The sequence below is a fragment of the Boleophthalmus pectinirostris genome, unplaced genomic scaffold (genome assembly GCF_026225935.1).
Source record: "Boleophthalmus pectinirostris isolate CB_2022bp ecotype Guang Dong unplaced genomic scaffold, ASM2622593v1 HiC_scaffold_12, whole genome shotgun sequence".
In the NCBI taxonomy this organism is placed as follows: Eukaryota; Metazoa; Chordata; class Actinopteri; order Gobiiformes; family Gobiidae; genus Boleophthalmus; species Boleophthalmus pectinirostris.
This window is the reverse complement of record NW_026571018.1, coordinates 20,367,180-20,393,310: the sequence shown is the minus strand read 5'-3', so window position 1 is coordinate 20,393,310 and position 26,131 is coordinate 20,367,180. Positions and strand designations below refer to the sequence as shown.

The window sequence follows — 26,131 nt, the reverse complement described above, 5'->3', positions numbered from 1 at the left end:
TCACCTCAACAAAAGTAACAAAATAGTTGCATGATATATAGTGACCAATTAAAATGGCAGATTTTATGGTTGCAATTAGCAAATTTTAAACACTGCAAGTGTTTATGACAGAATTTCTTGAGCAGACTAAAACTAACCCTAGTTGTCAAGCCCTCTATAAACATCTTCTGAAATACACAGGATCCTATTATCAGTTTAGCAGTTCAGATTTCAGTCTTTCTCAAAGGTTTATGCTCCTGGATGGGTTTGAAAGGTGAACTCTGAACATAATACTACTTTGAAAACATAAATTGCTAATGTAAATGCAATGCTTGTCAGAAAACCTCTATTTGATATTTTTCCATAATTTTGCGGCTCTATGTTTATACAATACAAATGCAATATGAAATGTACAAGATGACTTCTTCTGAAGTGAAATGGTCTTGGTCTAAATTACTAGATCAGAGGATCACTTCAAATATGCCTGGAGGCTTTTGGCTTTGTTTTTCAAAGACAATTTATTTCACTTATTCACTTATCTGCAATCACTGTTCTTCTAAAATTCAAAGTAAAAGAGTCCCCATTGTTTAAAGTACAATCTTTGCAGCCAGGGCAGGATCTCAGCTCTACTGAAACAATCAATTTAATGAGTTTAAAGGGTCCATATTACGTTACTTTCTGATTTATGTTCTAATATACTTTCCTCATCAAAAACATACCTGGAGTTGTGTTCTGTGTTGTGCTTCATTCATACATATTTAACACATAAGCCCTGCATATTTAGGCTGAGGTCTTCTCTGTGCTCTCATGTGGAAATACAGGAAGTGCTCCACTCTGTTTTTAAACTCCTTACACCTTCAGTAGAACCATTTGGATGATTTCAGACCTGCCAATCTCTACCGAACTAAAAAAGTATCACAATGTGGAAGAAAGCATTTTGAGCTATGGAACCTAATAAAGTATTTCTCAAACATGTGTGAACAAAACAAAACTCCAACTCCGGGTATGTTTTTGATGAGGTAACAACATTATGACATAATATAGTGATAAATATGTGATAATCAGGAGGTAGAATGATTTTAGGATTTTAAAAGAAGACCATACATTTTTATGTTTTTGTAGTATATATTATATATATTTAGAAATGTTTTTGTTGGATAATTATGAACATACACGCAAGAAAAAAAAATACAAAAAATGACAATATACTCTGGGGATATACATGGAGTATGAGCTAAATAATGAAAATGAATTAGAATTTTATAGTCAATCTATTGCATCTCCCTGCCTGTACAGGAGAACCCCATGTTACTGAATTGATTAGTGAGTTCAAATTGACTATTCTGACAGGCTTCTGTGCCAGTTAGCACACGGACCGATGTGGTACATTACATTAGCCGTGGAGTGGAAAGCTCAGATGCCCTGTAGTCACTATGGAGTATCCTCATGGAGCAAGTGAGTCACCAGCTGTCCAGTGAGAGTGAAAAAGCAGCACCACAAAATCTAAGTCTGCACATCTGGACCTTTAAAATAGTTAAGAGAGAAAATTAAATACAGAATATTGCAGGTAATACGAAAAAGGACCTTATGAATTCCAATTGTGCCACTACTTGCATCGTATTATTATTGCTGGAGGATTAGACTGCAATGAGATGAGATACATTACCATAGTACTCTGTAATGCAGTGCCCCACTTTCCCTCCTCACATCGGCTAGTGCTTCTCACAGGTAGCAGTAGTATAAGCTTTTCTTTGACCAGTCTGACATAAATAGATCAAATGTAATTCACAGAAGCTGGCATGAATATTCAGTTTGGGTAGTGGCAGCCTCTTCAGTTTGGGTTTTAACATATGTGTTCCCTAAAGTCAGCCCACATCACATCTTCAGAGAAGATACCCCTGCATACTTACCCATCCCACCCCCTCCACAGACCTCAGGAGATGCATGGGTGAGCAGCTATCGTGGGGAGGAGTACATGCATGACTGATGTTTAGATTAATATCCCTGACTGACTCCTTTTTGGAGGTGGAGAAGTGGAGTTAAAATTATATCACAGCACCGGCCACCCACTCTCAGGAGATCCATTGATTTTCACACTAAATATTTGCAGCACAAAACCTGTCTGGATTCACAAAAACACTTAATTTTGATGTCCATTAAGATCACATCTAGCCTGAGCCTTACAGCAAGACTAAATATAGTCACAGTTTTTAGCTGTCACAAAAGGCTTAGTCATACCAAATGAAGAGATTAAGATGGTTCTGTGAACTGCAATTAAATTAGATGGGAGTTTGTAAATCTAATTCAATCTCTCTTGAATATTGTTTTTGGCCCTTATCTTACATATACAAAACATTTGCATTAGGTTTTTTGTTTATAATATATTTTCACAGAGAAGGTAGACTTGAAATGCATTCAAATAAATAAATGGTTCTAAATGAATAAATATAAGGAAGATTTCACTGCTTTCATTTGGATTTATAGAAAAATGACAATGTCGCCCCCTGGTGACTGTAAAATAAATAATAAACATTAGGCCTATGTGTTACAGGGAAGAAAAAAATATATATATTATTAATCTGTAACTCCAGCAAAGGGCATCTTGCTCAGTAAGGCTACATTACACAGACTAGTGCAATAGAAGTCCTTTGTCTTAGTATCAGAAATAAATCTTTATTAATCCTTGTGCATTCCATGCCAACTTCGCAAATCAGAGGAGGGGCTGATGGCTTTGATTGGCAGCCTCGCTTCTGTCAGCCTACCCCAGGGCTGTGGTGGTTACAATAGTAGTTTACCACCACAGATTATGAAATGAATGAATAATTCTTGGAATTATACAGCATCTTTAAAAGCATTTAATAAGACTAATGCATGTTTATTATTCTCATAACAACCTTTAAAGGTAAACTTTAAAAAGTCAGAGGTACCTTTGATAGAAGAGCTGCTTTAGCATTACAAGCACCAACATGTCTACTGTAGCTCTGCTCCACTCCGCACAGCTGTTCCTCCTCACTTTCTCTCTATATCCTCCACTAATTGGCCTCTTCAAACATGCCTAAGGGACTGGACTTTATAAAGTTGCCCCTGTCTGACCATCTTGTCCTGACAGGTCCAGCAGATTTAGAGCTGGGGGACCAGATTGCCGCTCATATTGAACTGGACAGAGTGCTGCAGGGAGGTTGCTTCTTCTGCTCATCTCCACATTCTCAACATGTACTAAACTGAGCAACCCCCTTCGACCTCACGAGCACAAACTAAACATTAGAAGTGTGCAGAGGTGCACTAAGTAACTTTTCAGCTGGAGGGTCCGCCATCTGCTTGTCTACATAGAGGTCTCTATTGCTTTGCCTGAAATTTTCCACAGTATGACTTTAAGCTTAGAATCTCCAAGGAAAAAAGGAGACGCCACAAGGCCAAGTTACTGGTCAGATCTGTGGACAGGTGACCCCCGTCGCAATTAGAAAGCATGTATATGTTAGTAATAGAAACATCTATAAATGAAAATACACAATAATGACAACCTTAATCCCATACTGTGGAAACTTCCAAGCAAAGTATTAACATGTCTGTGAAGACAAGCAGGTGATATACCTTCCACCAGAAAAGTTACATAATGCACCTTTAACTGCATACACAAGATCACAGTCACTGGTGGTACTATTCACTTGTGAGGTGGTCCTAAAAATATATACACATTTCTAAATTTTGTGTGAAGAATCCTCAGTCGTCCAGATAGAATCCATTAGGAGAAAATTCAGTTTGTCGACTGGACAAAAGTTAGTTTGGTTGAAGATGTTTCGCAGCTCATCCAAGCTGCTTCTTAAGAACTGAAGAAGCACCTTGGATGAGCTGCGAAACATCTTCAACCATACTAACTTTTGTCCAGTCAACAAACTGAATTTTCTCCTCATTTTTACATTTTATGAAACTTTTATTTGGTTAAAAATAGATACATGCACAATGTACAATAGAAACAATAATTTGAGTAGTCATCTGACTGAAATCATAATCGCTGCCTAGTCGACCTCTAGAATAACTTTTAGCTGCAGTCCTTCAAGTTCAGGAAAATTGTCTTCACATCGTGTAGTGCAGCGTAAAAGTGGAAGCAGCTGCCTGTGTATCTCTGATTCAGAATGAGGTACAGGAGCTTCTAGGTCAAAACATGTGCATTATGAATCGTTAACAGCCAACTCTAACAAAGAATTCAAAGTTTTAAACATGCCATAAATACAAACACTAAAACCTTAGGCACATTCAGTGCTGCTACTGCTGCTGCTACTACTACTACTACTACTACTACTACTACCACTACTACCACTACTACCACTACTACTATTATTACTACAACTACTACTAATACTACTACTACTACTACTATGAGTCTTTCTGTGCTGTGTGAGCTGACAGCTTTGTCTAAATCCTTTATTACAAATGGAACAGGTGTAAGGTTTTTCACCTGTGTGAATTCTCAAATGTGCTTTTAGATTACTCTTTTGAGCAAATGTCTTCTCACATGTTGGACAGCTGAATGGTCTTTCACCCATGTGTTTTTGTAAATGTAATTTTAGTCCACCGATATGAGCAAAGGTTTGTGTACATAATGAACAGCTGTAGGGTTTTTCACCAGTGTGTATTCTAACATGTGTGTTTAGATTGGCCTTTCGGCCAAATGTCTTCTTACAAACAGAACATCTAAAGGGTTTGTCTCCTGTGTGTATTTTTAGATGTTGATCGAGATTGTTCCGTCGGGCAAATGTCTTGTTGCAGGTCAAACAGCTGAATGGTTTTTCTCCTGTGTGAACTCTCACATGTTGCAATAAGTCCCGTTTCCTCCTGTATCCCTTCTCACACAGAGAGCACTGGTGTCTCTTCCTCTCAGACCCTCCAGCTGTTCTTGAAATGTTTACATTGTTTACAGTGGAACTCGTCTCTGGTGCAGCACTCTGTCTGGAGGACTGCCTTAGGTTCTGCGCAGGTGTACCTCCGTCTACTTGGTTGTAGTAATCGCCATCGGCATCTGTCTTCATCTGTGCAGCTGTACAGTCAAATGGAGCACTCCAGTCTTCATCATTGTCTGTGTCAGAGGAGTGCTCTTCCGAGTCTCCCTCAGTCTCTGAATGTAACTGTGGTTCAGCGTTGATGTCCTCTCCCTGTGTTTCCTCTCTGTGCTCAATTTGTCCTGGTTGAAGCAGTGAGGACTCTTCTATCTTCACACAGACATCGAAGGACTCTGGAGCGGGCACTGGGAGTTGCTCTTCCTCCTGCTTGATGCTATTCTCCCTTGGCTCCTCTTTAATTTGTGGTGTCTGAGTGTGAGTCTTTGAGACGGTCAGAGTATCCGCGCTGAGCAGCACGACTCTCGGGTTCAAATCATTCAGAACCGAGTTCAGCAGCTCCTGTTTCCTCTGGTTATCTTCTAAGGAGCGACGCAGTTTCTCCTCATACTCCGCTATCGTGCTTTCAAATAGCCCAAATATTTCTTCAGCCGCCACAGTCAGCCGCTCACTTATGAAAGATCGAAGCGCTTGGCTTTTCGACATTTCTACAAAAACAGCTGTTTCAGTTTTAACTTCGCGCTAACACTATGCTAACAACGCTGCACTTTCTGGAATCACTTGGGGTCACGTGCTCTTTGTGTTTATTTCTTCCCAAAGTCTTGACTACCAGGCAGTGGGAATAAAGCGAATTAAACCTTCAAGCAGCATAGTTAAAAAAAATAAAATAAAATCAACATCCCTTATATACAACGTCCATTCGCTAATGCAATATTGTAATTCAATTCACTTCACAATTATTTAAAATCAATATAAAATGTATCACCACCACTATGTTGTCTATGGAAGTGAAATGCTTTACTTTTTTTTAAATACAGGTTTTACATGTTTACAGTAATATGGCTGTTTTTTGACATTTGACTTTTTTTTTTTTTTTCATTAGTTTACCCTCCAGACCATTTCATAATCCCGCCATACACTTTACAGCCTGAGAGCTCAAACCCAGGGATATACATTGCCCGTCCAGTTGACTGCGTTGCTAACACGCTAGCGCTAACCACAGCATTATCCTAAACCGGCTGTGAATGAACCACTTAGACTAGAAGTGATACGGCAAATGGTATTAATTGTTAACGGGGAGAGAGGCTTGTCCTGCCCTAAAACCACCTTCCGCATTCCCGATTTTCCTCGTGTTTTGGAAACGGAGATATCTTAGACTGGCATCACTGAGGCTATCTTGAACACATGAAGAAGGCGGTGGATTGCCTAGCTTCACCGGACGAGTTACGAAAGAGAAATCTTGCAGTTCATGTTTCGCCAAGAAGTCAGTGTGACGTCTTTTATTCCATCTTGTTCGTACCTTTTCCACTACGAGAAGAGGAATATGTCCAGATATAATATTTACAGTCTGTTGGACTGGGTATACGGCGGAGTGGACCCTAAATTTGAGGGGAATGGGGGTCCCGAGTGTGCCGCCTTTATTGCCCCTCAACAGCGGCTAACTGAGACTCTTCTTATCGTCATTATATCGTTAGTGGAAATTGGTTTGGCGTTGAAGAAAATAAATATGTCCAAAGACGTGAAAGTGCTCGGGAAAGACTGCATAAAAGTTAAGGAGGACAGTATAGGAAAAAACCTGTTGCTGGTTGCGTTGTGCATGACCTTTGGCATTGAAGTGGGGTTCAAATTTGCCACCAAAACTGTCATATATCTCCTGAACCCCTGCCATGTCGTGACCATGATTCAGGTAAGGATGACACACGGTGACCAAGCCTTAATTTCTTTTGTTTTTCTTCTAGCCAGCCTACGCAGTAAGTCTTCTACTAAACAAAACATCCTTCCTGATTACTGACATCTGACCTAGACTTAAAAAAAATAAATAGATAAAATTACTCTGGTGAAAAGTCATTGTATGTATATATATATATATATATATATATATATATATATATATATATATATATATATATATATATGCCTATAATGGTGTAATAAAACTCACACTTAGCTTCATATTCTTTTGATATGCAAATGCAACTTATAACTAACTATACTAACAGAACAGCAGTGTTTATTATTAATATTAAATTAAGACAATATCTGACTGTAGCCTATTCAATAAAAAAAGTATAAGAGAAAATTATTGAAATGAAATGATTACTGTCACCATAGTCTTAACCAAAGCTATGGGAAGCAGTGATTCTATCCTGCACTCTCACGGGGCTATTGCATTGTAATGTAATAAGAACTCTCTGAAAGATGAATACCACATGTGAAGTATTTGAGCCTAGCCATACTTGGTGCTGATGGATAGACCCCACCCTCAAATATATGTTCAGTGATAGTTGAAAACGCCCTTGGTGATGTGTGACCTTTGTTAATGTGATCTACAGCAGGCATCATTCACTGTTTAAATACATGATTCAGGAAGTAGTGGTGCACCCAGATATATGGCAAAACCAAATGCAAACAGGTGCAGTTACTTGGGTTATAAAATATATTAATATTGTACAAACATGTTCTGAAGTCATGTAGTTTTACTATGGACTTTACTGCATTATACTTTTGACCAGTTGTGTATTAATGTATCAGTGCAGTTCTCTCTGAAAGGTAGGGTCAGAAGCTGTTACAGGAAATGTATATAGTCTTTGTGGTGTGTCTCTTCCTGTGGTTTCCACGCTAAAAGACTCAAATTGGATTGTGCATGAATTAGCCAAGATGATTGCTCAAAATGGGGAGTTTTAATGTTCAGTATTACTGTTATTGTAGCCCTGCGCTGACTCACCCATGGGCCCCGCTCTAACTCATGGGTGTGTCCCGAATTGTGATTCGGAATAAAACCAGATGGGCATTCAGATGTAATTAGCAGATTATCCGACTTTCTCTCTTGGGCTGTGGAGCCTTTGACTTTCAATGGAATATACTTCTCTGAAGATACATTTTAAATTTTAATTTTTTTGCAAACATCATCTTAATTTCTCTGGGGACTTTATTATGATCAGTACACTGGGTCAAAGGTGATCCTCACTGTGTGTATATATAGACTCAGGTTAAAGAAATAACTGACCCTAATGAAAAAATTCAGTTTGTCAACAAACAGAATTTTTTTCTCGTCATGGATTCTACCTGGACGACTGAGGGATTCTTCACACAACTGACACTAATAGCAAACACTGTATAATATAACAACAAGCAGCAACAGAAACCTTTCCAGAGGACATGTCATAGAGCTTTTGGTGGGGCTGGGTGAATTACATCAAATTTTGGTTGATGTTTGTCCCATTTCAGCTTAAGCAGGAAGGGCCAAAATGACTGACCAGCCAAGACTAAACACGCTTTTACTTTACAGAATGTGGGAGGGGCTCTCACACCAGGCAACCAAAACAAGTGACTTAGAACTGAAGGACTGAAGGTATTTAACTGGGGCAGGGAATATTCCTTTACAAAATAATGTGACCAGAATTGACAGTGACAACAAAATTTATATGACAGGAACTTTGATGACAATTCCAATTTTATCACAATTCATGGTTAAATTGACCTGTCCCTCACTTAAAGCATAAATGAGGCTGACCAATAAGAGGAATGACCAGTTTTAAAATGTTTCTGTTTGAGCATAAAGCTCCATTAAACAGAAAAACACTGAATGACAATATGACAGTATTGTCAAAGGAGCAAATTGTCTCAGGGATTACACCACTATGCAATTTTTTTATTGACAAATCACCCAGCCCTACTCAGGTTTGACAGGTTTAATTAGAGAACTGGCAAAATGGCTCAAATTGGTGATCATACTCAACACTACATTTTCCTGTCACTCAATTTAATTTTAAATAATGGCTAGTTTTGGACAATTACTAACAAATTTCTAACTAATTGTGACCAGTGTCTTTGCCCCTTGTGAATTCACTGCTGACTTGTTGTGTTTCACACAGACATCAGTGTTCTTTGCTTAAATCAAGAGCAGACACATTGGCTCACACAGTCCATGCCCAGTGCACTCCTTGCATCTTTATGAGGGCATGGTCTGTAGCCAATACAAACTAGCACTGACGATTTAAGAGGCACTGGGGTTTAAATGTGTTGCTTTATAGTCACATCCAGTCCTGGATTATGCTGCAAGTTAACTGTTAACTGTTACATAATCAAATTTTGGTTCTTATTTACTACTAATTATAGACAGACTGATATATCGACTTTTTACTGCATCAGCTATTGGTTTTAAATCTCCAGCATTCTGGTATTTTGTTTTGTTTTGTTTCTGCTGCCTAAAGAGCACACACAAAGCTTTATTTTAACACTTTATTGTGAAAAGACTGCTGAAAACATGACTGCATTGCTCTCTTAAAGGTTTGTGGTTAAAAAAAGGGCTGTGGGTGAGTTTGTAGTAAATTTATATTATATTATTTGGGAAAAACAATCACAATCAGCCAAAACAATCACAATCAGCCCTACATATCTCTCCAAAATATCGCTTATCGGCATCTCTGAATTCTCAACAAGTGGTATTAACATTTCAATTTGTACTACCAGTACTACTTAGTACTTACTGTATTAAACTACCATTAGGTTGAGTGAAGCAGGTGGACTGTAGATCACATTTTCAGTCATTTCTGATTATCAAAGCTTGAGTCTTTTTAATTGAGAGGTCTACAGCAAATAAAAGCATGTGATTTGGAGGAAGTGTTGCATATGTTTCTGTTAAATGGCAATGATTAAAAGTCTGTATTTATGTTCAAGAAATTTATATTGAAAGCCAATTTTAAAGTATTTTGACCAGACAAATCAAAATTTGTGATTGATAAATACGATGGAAAAAATTCAGATTCTGTAGACTTTACATTTATTATTTTTCCAACATACAGTAAGCCTGTTAGGTTTGTTTTCAGCAGAATTGTTTACCCTATACACTACAGCAAAAAAGACACCAACTAGACAGGTTGAGCATTAGTGATAAGTTTACAATTGCTGTTCTGAGAACTTCTGTTGAGTCAACTGATTTAGAAGTGTGGGTTTGATACTGTTATTTACATTGTAGTAGTACATTTTCTAAAAAGGAAGTACTTGGCAACAGAGTGTTTTGCAATAATGTTTTAAAAATTGTGTATGCCTGTGTTGTAGACAGGAGGGTGAAGCAAATTTGCCTTCTTGCAAAAATGAAAAACTGCTGAGGAAATCCTGGTGACAGACAGTGCGGTCACAAAGTTAAAGTCCACACTCAGTGCTAATTAAACTGAAGGTTAGCACCAAACTGAAGGTTATTTTCTTTGCAAGTTCAGCAAAACTTTGTACAAAATAACTCAAATTACAAAATGGTGAAATTATAAAACATTAGCTAGATGGTCTTATTTCACTGTGACAAATACTGAGTAGATTGATAAAGATCTTATACACTGGGTTTGCCTGACTTGCTGTTCCAGTATTTGCTAAACACAAAGTGTGGCATAGAGTTGTATTACTAAAACAATGTAGAAACTTAAATGTCTTGCTTTGTATTGACACACACAACCCATTTCCTTGTCCAATACCTGTACGGTTACATGTTTCTTAAAAGTGACTTGTTGTTGCAAAGTTAGTGCATTCAAAGTGCAACTTGAAACCTAAGGATGTTGATCATACTGACCAACAACAGGAAATATATCAATTACATTAAAAATACAACTTACTTTGCTAAAGTTTGAATACCCAAATACAGGTGTCCATGTATATTTTCCTCTAACATCATCAAAACAGTTTTAAGTTTGGTTTGCTAGTACAGACCATTAAAGTTGTGAGTGCACTACAGGAGATCTGACAGCACATCTATCCATGAAATGAGAGCCAGGGCCAGTGGGTAGTTGTACAACAACTCCCCAGTAAATTGCTTTTCAGTAATTCTGCACCCAGCCTTTGCCTCCCAGGTAAGTACAGTATTTGAGCAGTGCACGGACACATGCGATGTCACATTACAAGCTACATCCCAAAGAGCCATTAGGCTCCGAGCTCATAATATTATCTCCATACTAGAGATTTCAGCACAAGCTTTAAAGATGCACTATGTAACTTTTTGGTTGGGGGTTGGGGGTTGGCAAAGAAAATTGCTTTGCCTTGAATATTCCACAGTATGATATTAAACAGTTTTACCTTATATTTATTCAATTACAGGTGGTTTTGTAACTCAAAAATACGTAGAAAAACAGGCATTCTGACTGTGAGTAGGGTTGCCTCTCCACAGATCTGACCTGCAACCTATTCTGGTTTGTCTCCATAAAAAAAGAAAGATTTAAGGAATAACATCTCCATGGAGAAAAGCATTTGACGGGCCCTCCACCAGAAAAGTTACACAATGGACCTTTAAACCGGGTTGTTTGTTGTGAAGAGATGAAAGTGCAGATGCTTTTTCCCAGGTGTTGTGGCTCAGTTTGTCAAAGTCAGACTTGAATCCATGGACATGTTGAACAGGATCTCACTCTTTCTGCATTCACAGGCTGCTCTGATTGTGTGACAGTCCTCCTGGGTCCTGTCTTAACTCTGAAGCCTTTTCCTGATGTGATTCTTTGAACTATAAGCCTGTTAGGAAGCACTTTACAGTTGCCCGCAGGCTGCTTCCTTGTACAAGACTGCGCTACATTATCATAAAACGTAAAGCAAATTGTTCCCTTTTCAGTAATAGCATTTTCTGTGTAATCTTGCAGAGTGCTGAGGCTTTTCAGTAATGACCACCTTCATGTGATAATAGATTAAGTATCGTCTTTTTTTCTGTCTGCAGATTTTCCTTCTGGCCTGTCCACCATGTAAAACTGCAATGATTGTCTTCAGGTAAGTTTGATTTGGTTTGCCAAATAAGGTCCTATATTATGCAAAATTGACTCAGATTTAAGCCACGTTTGAATGTTATTACCTTATTGAAAACATACCTGGAGTTGTGTTTTGTTTCATTCACATGTGATATTAGTCTGTCTACATCCCTAAAGCTCAAAATTCTGTGCTCCACCTTGCGATGTCATGTAGTGGTAGTTTTTAAGTCAGCAGCTACCTTTTAACTTTTGTTCAGTAGACAGGTTCAGTAGTAAGCAATTCCAGGGCTGACATTACCCAAATAATTCTAAGAAAGGTGCATGGACAGGTGTAACACAATGTAGCACTTCCTGTATTACCACATGACATCACAAGGTGGGATAACGTGTTTTCTGTTTGAGAGAAATCCTACATATGTAAGATTTGTGTGTTTAAACATTTGTGAATGAAACAAAACACAACTCCAGGTATGTTTGTGATGAGGAAACAACATTATGGCTTAGATCAGAAAATAGTGTAATGTGAGCCCTTTAATCATTAGCAGTCAGTCATTCAGTATAAAAGCTACATTTTTCTACAATGAATGTGTAAAACCAGTGGGCAGCCGCTGTGCAGATCTTGAGCAAGGCTTAGCCAAGGCTTGGTCAGGATTGCCATTGTTGGAGAATTTTGCATGTTTTTGGTTGAAACGTGTCATCACAATGAAACCCATGCAGACACAGGGAGAACATGCAAACTCCTCACAGAAATGACACTCTTTTCCAAGATTCAAACCTGGGATTATCTTGGAAATTATCGCACAATTCTTACAGTCAGTAAATGATTTGTTTTAAATGAGCAATCATAGAGCTGCATTAAAACAGAGAAGCATTAAATCACTGTATGACAATATCACCAAAATAGGAGATTGTCACAGGAACTGGATCAAAAATTTTGTTGCCATATCACCCAGTCCAACTTTAGGATAAGATTGTGACTGGTGAGAAGAAAATAAATAACTCTAGGGGGGTGAACTGCAGATGTCAGTAAATTAAAATAGAGATGGTTAGAAACAAAATTAAAAGTTGTTGTATTAGTAGGAGTTTCCTCTTATCTTAATAGAATAGACTATAGTATCCCCCCAAAATCTCCCCCATAATCTAAAAAGAACATTGACTAGACAGTGGTGTAACAAAAACTCACTTTGTTGCTTCTAACATAAAAAGTAACTACACTGTTCAAAAAGACTGCTTAAATGTGAAATACAGGTATTAATTGACATTTAAACTCCACAAATTGTTTGTAAGAAAATTATTAAAATAGAAAACATTTGCATCACCATAATCTTAACAGCATCTATGGGAAACACTAGTGTTTTTTATCAGTGTTAAGAAGGAAAGCCTAATCTTTACTATCCATAATAAAAAGAGCCTTGCTATCAGTTATGCAACATGTCACAGTTATTTTTCTATACACTAATAATGATGACTCACTTCCTATATAATGTGCTGATTTAAACTTTGATGCAATTCAATTATAACTTCTTCAGACTTGGTGTCCAGGGAGTTATGTTCTAATTAATTTATCTGTAATTAGACTTTATGGTAAATATGTGTTTAGAAATCAATCAGGGCTGATAATTATTCCCTTCAAATGGCTGTGTGCGTGTGCATGAGATAGTCCAGCCCAGGCACGGTGACTTTGACTTCCTGTATGGGCCAGAGGGAGTCACACGGGGAGAAGCTGGAGCGTTATCAAAGCTCTCTGTTGTTCTGAACTCAGGCTAAGGTAGGGACATGTTATCGGTGAGCTAGGGGTTTACTTTTTAAATCTCTAGTAAAGTAAATAAAGGTCACTAATTAACTTTTCATTTCTGTGAAAATAATTAAATTTATTTATTCGGGATATAAAATAATTTGTGACGTCTTTGTCTAAACATGGCCATATTTTTTAGCTTAATTGCCCTTCTTTTTCCTTTGATACTCATGAGTCTGTTGAAAAATCTGATGCAATGAGGACAAACTGGGAGTGATATGATGGGTACACAAACTGGGACAGTGCATAAATGATCACTGTCAAATATTCAAAGTATATATTGCCTATTATTTGTTCTCGATAAAACTGTGGGGACATAAGACAAAGGACGTGAGGAGGTGAGGGAGCGGAGTTTACATGATGCACTGACATTTCACAGGTACACACTGTCCTGTGACGCTATTTTACGTTTGTGTGTCAGAGGTGTGAAGGGTGCTGCTGACAGAGTCATTTGTGTAACTTTTCTGGTGGAGAGTCTGCCACCTGCTTGTCTCCTTGGGGATATTATTGTTTTCTGGAGTGTTCCACTGTATGGCACGTTTAAACATTTCTGTCTTGCATTAATTTCATTATGGGTGCTGTGTTTTATTGTTCAAAAATTCAAAAAAAAACAAAAAAAAAACAAAAAACATGTATGCACTTATTGTAAGTGCCTCTCCACAGATCTGACCTACTTGGCCTGGTGGCCTTGACACGTTTAATGCCATAATGTGGAACAGTTAGACACAGTAACTCAATAGAGGTGATATAACTGCACAAAGACAACTGAAAGAGGGATGAAGAGGAAGGGAAAGCCATGTCGATCTACAAAATAAGATACTGAAAAATGTACAACAGATTTCCTTTTGTCTTATATGTGTTTTATATGGAGATGCATATATGTTATACCACATCAGTTTTTTATTATAGTATTAAGATCTCATAATTCTGTCAGTATATGTTATAGGTGCGCAGTGCTTTTATAATAAAGTGCATTTTTAACAAACATCTCCAGTGACCCTTTTAGTAAGAGGTGGATCAGATGTTAAGATATTGTAAATTTATGACACAATCTATGCAGCCTGTCTGTACCCTTTAAAAGGATACTCGTGCCAGGTAAGGACCACTAATATATATTCTATTGTATTATTATTAAAATGAGCAGGGCTGATTTTCAGGATAAAGGTCTAGAGGGCAGCAGACTGACAGTCGACCTCATTCAAACTGACTCTGCTACAGCACTGCAGTTTCCCCAATGACCTTGGTTGTCACAACAGTTATTTTGTCTACTTTGATGAAAAGAGCAGTCACATGAGATAGATGGAGGTTCACACTTGGGTTTTATAAATGACGACTTTTAGAGTGATGGCTACTTAAAGTGAACATCCATCCTGAAGTTGGGAGTGCAGCTAAAATCTAACCAATGTGACACACTCAGTCAGTCAAAAGCATACACTGTATAAAAAGTGGACTAAGGGAGTGTGACATAACCCATAACATTTGGCACCAGTCAAATGAAGCTCATGATGCTAGTGGTTATAGGAGTGATCTTGGAGCCGAGTTCATGTTTGAAATAGAAATTTATTTAGAGACAAAATAGTGAAATAAAAACACCAGGATCATGTAGAGAACAATTTGAATCTCCTTTGGGATTAATAAAGTATCTTTTAAGATCAAAATTACTAAACTCACAGCAGGAATTATAGAGGGGTCACAATTTCTCAACAAAAAGTCAATTAGAAACAAAGTAAAAGGAGCCAGAAGTACTACTGTGCTCACTTCCTATTTGGAACACGACAGCTAGCAGGTTAGCTATGTCCATTTATATATACAGTCTATGGTCAGAAATGAAATGAGAAAGGCCCAACCGTCTGTACAGGAGATGGTGGTCTTAAAGCATTGACCATAGTGATTTTCTCATTTATGTAACTATTCAGTGGTTAGTAGTAGCATTGGCAAGATATCAATAAACAACCTGAAGTGTTAATGACCGGGTTGAGACGAATGATGTCTTTAGTGGCCCTACAAGCACAAGAAGTGGAGCCTAGTATATGTGCGTATTTATCACATTCACTTGAACAACATGATTTAAAGTTTGGATATGGGTCATAATAGGTTAAGGTCAGGGTTTAGGTTGTTAGATACGTGTTAAGTAACTGTTGTTAAGGTTAGGATCAGTCTCGAGGGAATGAATGTAAGCCAGTATAATGGAAACTCAGTGTGTGTGTGAGTGTGTGCAAATTCTTATATTGTACAATCAATTAAAATAATTTTTAAAGGCTCTAAAAAGAAATTAATGAAACAAAAAAATAAAACAATCTTGCAGTAGAAACGTACCATATTTCTGCTGAATTACTATAATATGGCCCACCCTAACTCAGTGGTACTAAAACAATTGGTAAATCCAGATGTTGTTTCTAATACTACAACTCTCCCTTGCTTGCCCATTATCTTAGTGACCATCTGCTCAAAATACAGTATTCTATCAGAATGTTTCTTGGTGAAAGATTATGTTTGATTATGGCATCGAAACATGGAGGATCAGCTTATCTTATCTTGGTGTTTTCTTTATGTTTTGCAGGCTGCAGGTTCACATGTTGAATGGAGCTTTACTGGCCCTTATGTTCCCTGTAGTAAACACGAGACTGGTGAGTCACTGTGTTTTTGTTACCATGCTACTTTGCAGAGGAAGAAAAATCTTTACAAATATTTATTGATAGCCTAAAATAGACTAAAATAAAAGTTGCTTAAATGTTCATTGCACTGAAGAACACTGAAAAACATTCATCCTTACAATGTGTGGGCTTGTATCTCCATTAAACTGACTCTTATGTGGCCTAGAGAAGGGCCTCCTCTTGCTTGTTTCCATGGAAATGTTATTTCTGTAGTTATAATCTTCCACAGTACTGTATAAAACTTTTCAATCTTCATGGAGAATGTTCTGAAGTATGGTTTTAACTTTCTATTTCCATTGAAACATGCAGGGGACAAGAAAAGAAACATACTGTACTTTTAAAGTTGCGCTTCAAAATGATCTGACACCCGAGCAAGAGACAAACCATTTGAAGCAGATAAAAATAATTGAAACTGAAACAGGCTGTGATATTTTCTGTGAGCTCTCCAAATTGAAAACATTCACCAGGTTTAAAATATTCTGCTTTGTTTTTGTTCTAATGGTTTTGGAAGCTCTTTGTATCAAGTTTTAATTAATTTATGTCTTACGAGTCAAAGAATTGTAATTTTTTTCTCTTTGTCTTAAGATTTTATTTACTCAGTTCAGTTTTCATTTTAAATTGAGACTGGTAGACATGGTTGATGAGGGGAATAACAACACATTGTTTATTCATAGATATACAATTTCAAATGTCTCCAGGAATTTTGCCAATTCTGCTTCCAGTGAAAATTCAGAGTTATATTAATAATTAAATATGACTATTCTATTTGAACTGGTAAAAGCACAGTCTCATATTTTGTTATGCATTAGAGTCTGAGTTGTCCAGATGTCCAAGAAGTAGGATGCAAGATTATGGTTTCTGTTTCAAGACATTTAAAAAAAAAAAAAAAAAAAAAAAAAGTTTTTGTTACATCTTTTCGCTTTCAGACACCATTATGATACCAGAGCACAGTGAACTATGAAACTTGCATTTTTCAGTTTTATTAGGCAAAGTATTTGAACACTCTAGTTAGGGCTGTGCAATTGATCCAATTAGTAATTAAGATTGCAATTATCTCAATTACAAAAAATTTCTACTCTTCCTATAGAAGTCAACTTTGATTACCTTCTATAATAACCACACTATTTACAGCCTTAAAGCCTAAATGAACTAACTAAAGTGCAGTTATTTTAAAGGCGTACTGTGTAATTTTTCTGATGGAGGGCCTGCCATCTGCTTGTCTCCATGGAGATGTTGTTGCTTTGTCTGGAGTACTTAGTACTATGGGTTTTTATTGGCATTCTTACTGTGAGTGGGCTTGCCTCTCCAAAGATCTGACATGGCGTCACCTGCTGTCTCTGCAGAGATAAATTAGTGTAATGCCATATTGTCGACCATTTCAGGCAGCATCTCCATGGAGAAGCGGGTGACAGACCCTGTACTGGAAAAGTTAATCGTTTGAAATAATATTTCTTTCAATAATGACTAAAATAAAAGGCAATTATATATTTTGCGATAATCACACAGCCCTAGTTCTAGTTATCACACATTTTTTTTAATTTCCTGTACATTTTTGTCCCATTTTGTCAGTACATGTTCCCAGACTGCACCTTCTCAGATCAGAGCTTGTCAGATGTGCAGACACAGGCAGCCTCCCTCAGTCGTCTCAGAGTCTACAGATCAGTCACAGTGCTCCTCTTTATGAATTCACTGACTGTAAAAAGACCACTGCACATGGACCACTGCAGACAGACTTCCTCCAGCTTATACGATTGCTTTGTCAGCCTTATATCTCTAGATCAGAGCCTTGAGCCGGCACTATGCTGATAGGAACAAGCCTATCTGCACACACTGGCCTTATATCCCCCACAGCTATGTAAATCCAGTAAGCCCGCCTGTTATGACGCCACATTACATTTTACTGTTGGAATTATTGTGAGAAGAAATGTCACAATTTAAAGAATATTCACGACTCTTGACATAATGAGAAAACAACTGTGAAATATTCTATTCACTACACTACACTACACTACATCTACACTGTTTTGCACAAGATTAATTAACGTGTTTTCCACATCTCCACTAGAAAAGTTGTGCAGTGCTCCTTTAAGTGACACATCTGTTTTTTGTGTTTTTTTTGTCCTCCTTTTAGTTAATCATCATTTACCTTAGCCATGGTATAGTCTTATTTGAACCGATTTATTCCTAGATCTGGTGCTACTCAGAATGAGCGCTGATCTAACTTATTACCATTTCTCAAGTTTGCAAAAGCTTTATGAAATCAAACTTTCTGAATGATGAAGTGAAGTTAATGTGAGCTTAATGTAAAGTGACCAGATAGATATTTTTGGAGTATAGATTGAATTGAAATAGCTTCTACAATTCAGACGATTACCTTTTAGTTCATAGAACCCATATGAACAGTGTAATATCGAGGACCGTGACGTCGCCCGGTATGGCGCAGCCGGGGCCACACCCTGGAGCCAGGCCTGGGGTTGGGGCTCGAATGCGAGCGCCTGGTGGCCGGGCCACGGGGCTCAGCCCGAAAGGACGACGTGGGTCCACCCTCCTGTGGGCTCACCACCCGCAGAGGGTTTCATAGGGGTCGGGTGCATAGAGGACTGGGCGGCGGTCGGGGATGGGTGATGCACACACAGCATCTGGCTGTGGCGACGTGGAATGTCACCTCGCTGGGGGGGAAGGAGCCCGAGCTTGTGCGGGAGGTTGAGAGATACCGGCTAGATATAGTCGGGCTCACTTCTACACACAGCTTGGGCTCTGGTACCCAACTCCTTGAAGGGGGTTGGACCCTCCATTTCTCTGGCGTTGCCCACGGGGAGCGGCGGCGAGCTGGTGTGGGCTTGCTTATAGCCTCACAGCTCAGCCGCCACGTGTTGGAGTTCACCCCGGTGAACGAGAGGGTCATGTCCCTGCGCCTTCGGGTCGGGGACAGGTCTCTCACTGTGGTGTCGGCCTACGGGCCGAACAGCAGTGTAGAGTACCCGGCCTTCTTGGAGTCCCTGGGAGGGGTACTGGACAGTGCACCGACTGGGGACTCCGTTGTCCTACTGGGGGACTTCAACGCCCACGTGGGCAACGACAGTGACACTTGGAGAGGGGTGATCGGGAGGAACGGCCTCCCCGATCTGAACCCAAGCGGTGTTTTGTTATTGGACTTCTGTGCTAGTCACAGTTTGTCCATAACGAACACCATGTTCGAGCACAAGGGTGTCCATAAGTGCACGTGGCACCAGGACACCCTAAGTCGGAGGTCGATGATCGACTTTGTCGTCGTGTCATCTGACCTCCGGCCGCGTGTCTTGGACACTCGGGTGAAGAGAGGGGCTGAGCTGTCAACCGATCACCACCTGGTTGTGAGTTGGATCCGCTGGCAGAGGAGGAAGCCGGAGGGACCTGGCAGGCCCAAGCGTATTGTGAGGGTCTGTTGGGAACGTCTGGCAGAGCCCTGTGTCAGGGGGATCTTCAACTCACACCTCCGAGTGGGCTATGTTCTCAGCCTCCATTGTCAATGCGGCCGCTCGTAGCTGTGGGCGTAAGGTCTGTGGTGCCTGTCGCGGCGGCAATCCCCGAACCCGGTGGTGGACATCGGAAGTAAGGGATGCCGTCAGGCTGAAGGAGGAGTCCTATCGGGCCTTGTTGGCTCATGGGACTCCTGAGGCAGCTGACGGGTACCGGCGGGCCAAGCGTGCTGCAGCCCGTGCGGTCGCAGAGGCAAAAACTCGGAGCTGGGAGGAGTTCGGGGAGGCCATGGAGGAGGACTATCGGACGACCTCAAAGAAATTCTGGCAAACCGGCGCCTCAGGAGGGGGAAGCAGTTCTTAACCAACACTGTTTACAGTGCGGGGGGAGAGCTGTTGACCTCAACTGGGGATGTTGTCGGGTGGTGGAAGGAATACTTTGAGGATCTCCTCAATCCCACCGTCACGTCTTCCGAGGAGGAAGCAGAGGCTGGAGACTCAGAGGTGGACTCATCCATCACCCTGGCTGAAGTCACTGAGGTGGTTGGCAAGCTCCTTGGTGGCAAGGCTCCGGGGGTGGATGAAATCCGTCCTGAGTACCTTAAGTCTCTGGATGTTGTGGGGCTGTCTTGGTTGACATGCCTCTTCAACATCGCGTGGCGTTTGGGGACAGTACCTCTGGACTGGCAAACCGGGGTGGTGGTCCCTCTGTATAAGAAGGGGCACCGGAGGGTGTGTTCCAGTTACAGGGGAATCACACTTCTCAGCCTTCCCGATAAGGTCTATGCCAGGGTACTGGAGAGGAGAATCCGGTCGATAGTCGAACCTCGGATTCAGGAGGAGCAGTGTGGTTTTCGTCCTGGCCGTGGAACACTGGACCAGCTCTACACTGTCCATCGGGTGCTCGAGGGTTCATGGGAGTTTGCCCAACCAGTCCACATGTGCTTTGTGAACTTGGAGAAGGCATTCGACCGTGTCCCTCGTGGTGTCCTGTGGGGGGTGCTCTGGGAGTATGGGGCCTTTGCTAAGGGCTGTCCAGTCCCTGTATGACCGGAGCAGGAGCTGTGTTCGCATTGCCGGCAGTAAGTCAGACCTGTTCCCGGTGCATGTTGGACTCCGCAAGGGCTGCCCTTTGTCACCGGTTCTGTTCATTGTGTTTATGGACAGAATTTCTATGCACAGTCAGGGGTCGGAGGGGGTCCGGTTTGGGGACCACAGGATCTCATCTCTGCTGTTCGCAGATGATGTTGTCCTGTTGGCTTCATCGAACCAGGACCTGCAGTGTGCACTGGGGCGGTTTGCAGCCGAGTGTGAAGCGGCTGGGATGAAGATCAGCTCTTCCAAGTCCGAGGCCATGGTTCTCGACCGGAAAAAGGTGGCTTGCCCTCTCCGGGTGGGTGGAGAGTTCTTGCCTCAAGTGGAGGAGTTCAAGTATCTCGGGGTCTTGTTCACGAGTGAGGGGAGGATGGAGCGTGAGATTGACAGGCGGATCGGTGCAGCGTCGGCAGTGATGCGGTCGCTGTATCGGACTGTTGTGGTGAAGAGGGAGCTGAGTCGAAAGGGGAAGCTCTCGATTTACCGGTCAATCTACGTTCCTACTCTCACCTATGGTCATGAGCTCTGGGTAATGACCAAAAGGATGAGATCGCGGATACAAGCGCTCGAAATGAGTTTCCTCCGCAGGGTGGCTGGGCGCTCCCTTAGAGATAGGGTGAGGAGCTCAGTCACACAGGAGGAGCTCGCAGTAGAGCCGCTGCTCCTCCATGTTGAGAGGAGCCAGTTGAGGTGGCTCGGGCATCTGTTTCGGATGCCTCCTGGGCGCCTCCCTCGGGAGGTGTTCTGGGCATGTCCCACTGGGAGGAGGCCACGGGGAAGACCCAGGACACGCTGGAGGGACTATGTCTCTCGGCTGGCCTGGGAACGTCTCGGGATCCCCCTGGAAGAGCTGGAGGAAGTGTGTGTGGAGAGGGAAGTCTGGGAGGCCCTCCTCAGACTATTGCCCCCGCGACCCGACCTTGGATAAGCGGAAGAAAATGGATGGATGGATGGACCTTTTAGTTTTCATGATTATATAGATCCCTGAATAATCACGATAATGTATTAAGTGAGCAATCTTCTTGACATCCCTACACCACAACAGATCAATAATTCAAGCCCTCGTTCTCTCCTCAGCTGCCGTTTGAGAAAGAGATTTATTACATCCAACACTCCATGCTGTACCTGGTGCCGCTGTACCTGTTCCGAAAAGGAGGTAAGTGTTAACAGGCTAAAAGTGGAAAAGTAGCATTTAAAGTCATGACTCATGATTTTGTGATTATTACTTGGTTTTGTGGGTTGGTACATTTGGTAAATATTTTGTTATAGTTATATATCAGTGGAAATTTTGTGGGGAAAAAAGTTGAGAAGAAAAGAGCTATAATGGAATACTTATACCTACATCATCAGAACAGAAAATTACATGACAAAATGCAGAAACTATTTATGCACAAGGCATGTACTTGCAGTTTAAACCTTTATTTAAGGTGTTTACATCCAATCAAAACTATTTTTTTTAAAGTTTATTTTTAGGTTGGGCAAAAAAATCTATGAATTTGATTAATGAAATTGAAGGATAGAAAGGACTGGGGATTGAAAATCTAATCAAAAATAAAATTTTTTGAGAATAATTTCCAATTTTATTTTCAGGTAAAATCGCCCAGCTGTAGTTTTAGTTCAGTTATGTACATGATGGTTGCTGTAAGTAACTATTATGAACTACTTTTGTGTCACATCTGCTTTCCATGTCCACAAAGGAAAATTATAACATAGGCAAAATGTTTAGAAAAATCAATATCCTGATGTTACTGATGTTTTTGTGAAAAGAGTAGGCTAACCTGTCATATGCACTTAAACCATGTCATTTGAAAGCGTTCCCTGAAGCTATTTTCCACCATGTTTAACCTTTGGCCACATGACATGAGGAGCAGAAAGCAAGCTTGCAGTTTAACTACATAGTGTGGACATGGGGGAGAGTCTGTCACGGCTAAGCAAGGAGCATAAAATAAGTTAAATGCCAGAAATGACATGAGAGAAGTCAGAGCCTCACTGGAGTACATGTGTGTAATTTAAGATATAAGGCCAAGGTGTATGTAGGTGCAGAAGTAAAGTTGTTAAAATACTAAAAGTCATATTGTAATCAACACTTAACTATGGCAAAAGGAGAAATTCAATTTGTCAAATGGACAAAAAATGTATTTACTTAAACTAGTACTAGTACTTACTTAGACTAGTCTCATAACTAGATAATAATTTAAATCAAGTATTGATACTGAAAATGTAGCATAAACGGGGCTAATTTGTACTTTCCTGAATAGTTTTAGAATGGTCTGTATCTCTATCACAGCTAGATATGATCATGAGACGACATGATCAAAGACATGTTGTAATGCTTCCTATATATTCCAGGGAGGCTAGAAGTGACACAGATCATTTTAATTTGAATAGTGGAAGCTTATCTTATATAATTTCTTTGTGGAGTATGAATGTTGCTTATTGCATAATTATATTTAATCTTTGAGCAGTTCCTTTTGCTCAGTTCTTAAAAATTTTAGTGGTAATAAAACAGGTGGCAACATTTGATTCTGTGATCCCAATATAGTCCATGCTGTTTTTAGACAATGGGGAAGAATTTTATACCATGGGAAAGATTTTTAAAAGAAAGTTTTAATTATCATTGCGGTATCAGAATCAGTATTGACCATCAGACCTTTATCTTTGTAATGAAAGCATGAAATTTAAGAATCCTGTACTCTTAATAGTGTTTCACCACTTCTTCTTTGCTCTTCCTGTGGTTAAAAGTCTGTTATTCAAATGTCATTAAGGGAAGTAAATACTATAGTATGAATAAATGTAAGAAGTATGTACTTGAATAGAGCTTACACTACAGACATAGCACTTGATCTCTCTTGAACTTGTGTGCGTCGTGGGATTTGAATGTGTGCATGTTTTTGCAGGTGTGTACAAGCCCGAGCCCCTGGGGGACATGTGGTGGGCTTTGCTCTCCACTGGCATCCTCTTCCTCTACCACTTTGTCTTCCTGCAGCTCCTCGGCCTGGTACGATACTGCCCTCTGCTGACCATACATGAGACTTTACATCACACATATTCACAGATATTTTCAAAGTCAAGTCTATAGCGATTGAAAGAGAACTTAAAAGATCTAGCAATATGCCTAGTCAATTTTCCTCATTCTTAACTACAAGCCAGAATCGTTGACCTGAGAATATCAGTTAGTTAACATGTTTTTTTCATTAGGAAACACAGTATAAACCAATTATCTTAATGCAATTTACTTCACTGTCTATTTCACATCTTTCTCAATGCTTCTTAGTAATAATTATACACTGTGTCTTTGGTTTCCTGACATTATACATTATACATTATATTATACACATCAGAATTAAATTATGTTCATCATTCAAATTTAGATGTTGTTATCTTTAAGTAATTACAGCCCAGTAATTGTGTGTGTACTGTGTTTTCCTATCACAAAGACTTGGTGAGTGTAGTGAGTCATGGGTTTGTTTTCTCACTCATTTCAGTTTGATTCCTGATGTGTTTGTTGTTGTTGTTGTTGTTGTTGTTTTTTTTAAATAAATATTTGTTGTATTTACTGTTCATGTGGTCTGTGTGTATTTCCAGGTCACTGAGGTAAACCTGAACAACATGCTGTGCCCAGCTGTGTCCGACCCCTTCTATGGACCCTGGTATCGGATTTGGGCAACGGGACACCAGACCCTGCTGACCCTAATTCATGGGAAGGTTGTGACCTTTCTCTCTCAGCATTTAGGCTCTGTCTCCAGATACATGCTGGACACTGTGCGGTTGCGGGGCAAGAAAATCGACTAAGTGCCCAAGCGTTTGTGGATGAGGGGATTTTAAGTTATGCTTATGACAATACTTTTTTTTTGCCATTTGTGGGAAGTTTGTTGCAAGTTTGCATCACTGTTTGTGTTGGTGGCTTGCATAAAAGCTTGCATGCACATTATAGGAATTATAAGGCAGACTGCTAATTTTTTTAAGCCTCGTTTTAAGCATTTCCTGAGAGTCTCAAAACTTGTTATTGTAAATGTGAGTAATGGGACAGGAGCAATACTGTTCTGCTGATGTTACACTTTGTTTATATGTTATAGAAGCTTAAGCTGCCATTTCAATTGTTTCAAATGTATGCTAATGTGAGCCATCATATGTCTGTTTGCTAACTGCACACAGATCTTTAATCCATGGTTAAAATAGCTTTTTTCAATGTATGTTCACGTTTAATGTGGCCATGACTGAAAGTATATTTTCATTGTGTCCCTATATTCCACTGTGCATGTGTACACAGAGGCATTGTGGCATCTTTCATTCAGATCATTCCAGTTACAATATTCAGGGGACGTTGTGTATGAAGAGATCCCATATTGTGAAAGGATCTAAAATGGGAATTTAATGTCTCTGACCAGACAGCTGTTTGTGTGTTGGAATAAATGTTCTGTGTTGTTTGCCTGTATCAAACACCTAATCTAAATATGTTTGTGTATTTCAGACACTTGAATTATTATTACAGGGTATCCCAAATCCACTCCACTTGTGCAACAGAAGTTAACCGTGACATTTACATGAAGTCACATTTATTAACTACTCATTAGGTATTATAAGCAAAATACTCCAAAGTATAACTGTACTTCACATAGGTCTGAATGTCTATAACTGTAGCAAATATTGCACTGTAAAGAAGGGATGTTTTCTATGTGTGCTGTATTCACCATTAAAGTGTCTCATTTGGTCACTTCAGTCTGTTTTGTTTTTAAAGCCGGAGTGTGCAGCCTGCCTGTGCTTTTACCGTTTTCAAAAAGGAACTACAATCACAACTGAATGAACTAGGGTTGAAAACATTGGTTGCCATGTGAGTCAGTGGGTTCTGTGAATGTGAGAGCAGTGAGTTCATTGACTTTAGTTCACACACAGTTTACAGGGGCCATCGGGTTCATGTGTGCATGGTATGGTAGCCTCTTCAGAGTATTGCCTATTCTATTTTCAGACTTTTCAACTAGTTTATGGTGAAGCCTAAGGTAGCTGCTGTCATTAGCTTATGTGTATCAAACACAGGCTATGGTACTTAAGTTAAAGTTTTAGATACACTGTAATAATCTTATCAAATCAATCAAATGTAAGTAACTGCCTACTATATAATGCCGTAGTGTTGCTCATGTCAGCACAAATAACCACTGGCCCGTTTTGTTACTTCGTTGCGTGTGTTATAGCAGCTATAGGCAGTCTATTGATACAATGTGACAAGGTCTACTGAGTGAAACAATCAGTGTCTTAAATCTCATGAGAATATTTGCAGAGGATTTATCTGCAGTGTGAAGGAATCAAGTGTTTTTTGTTTTTTTCCTTTAGAATAGCAGTCAAGAACAGAAATGAAATCAGTGTTCGAGATCATAACTAACTT

General features: G+C 39.8%; 2 protein-coding genes across 4 annotated transcripts; one reads left to right on the top strand and one right to left on the bottom strand.

The window, feature by feature from the left end:
- Positions 1-3,888: 3,888 nt before the first annotated feature.
- LOC129407466 (zinc finger protein 32-like) lies at positions 3,889-5,599 on the bottom strand. The gene has a single exon (XM_055148637.1). It carries the CDS (start codon positions 5,517-5,519, stop codon positions 4,224-4,226), a length of 1,296 nt encoding a protein of 431 aa, XP_055004612.1. The 5' UTR covers positions 5,520-5,599; the 3' UTR covers positions 3,889-4,223.
- Positions 5,600-5,988: 389 nt separating this feature from the next.
- LOC110165072 (transmembrane protein 164) lies at positions 5,989-25,465 on the top strand. 3 transcript variants are annotated; one of them, XM_055148503.1, is made up of 6 exons: positions 5,989-6,297; positions 11,722-11,771; positions 16,105-16,171; positions 21,829-21,907; positions 23,649-23,749; positions 24,337-25,465. In XM_055148503.1, exons 1-6 carry the CDS (start codon positions 6,283-6,285, stop codon positions 24,541-24,543), a joined length of 519 nt encoding a protein of 172 aa, XP_055004478.1. In that variant the 5' UTR covers positions 5,989-6,282; the 3' UTR covers positions 24,544-25,465. The 3 variants fall into 3 exon arrangements, with proteins under 3 accessions (XP_055004478.1, XP_020785882.1, XP_055004479.1); XM_020930223.2 differs by having other exon boundaries at positions 5,991-6,720; XM_055148504.1 differs by lacking the exon at positions 5,989-6,297 and adding an exon at positions 9,419-11,594.
- Positions 25,466-26,131: the final 666 nt, after the last annotated feature.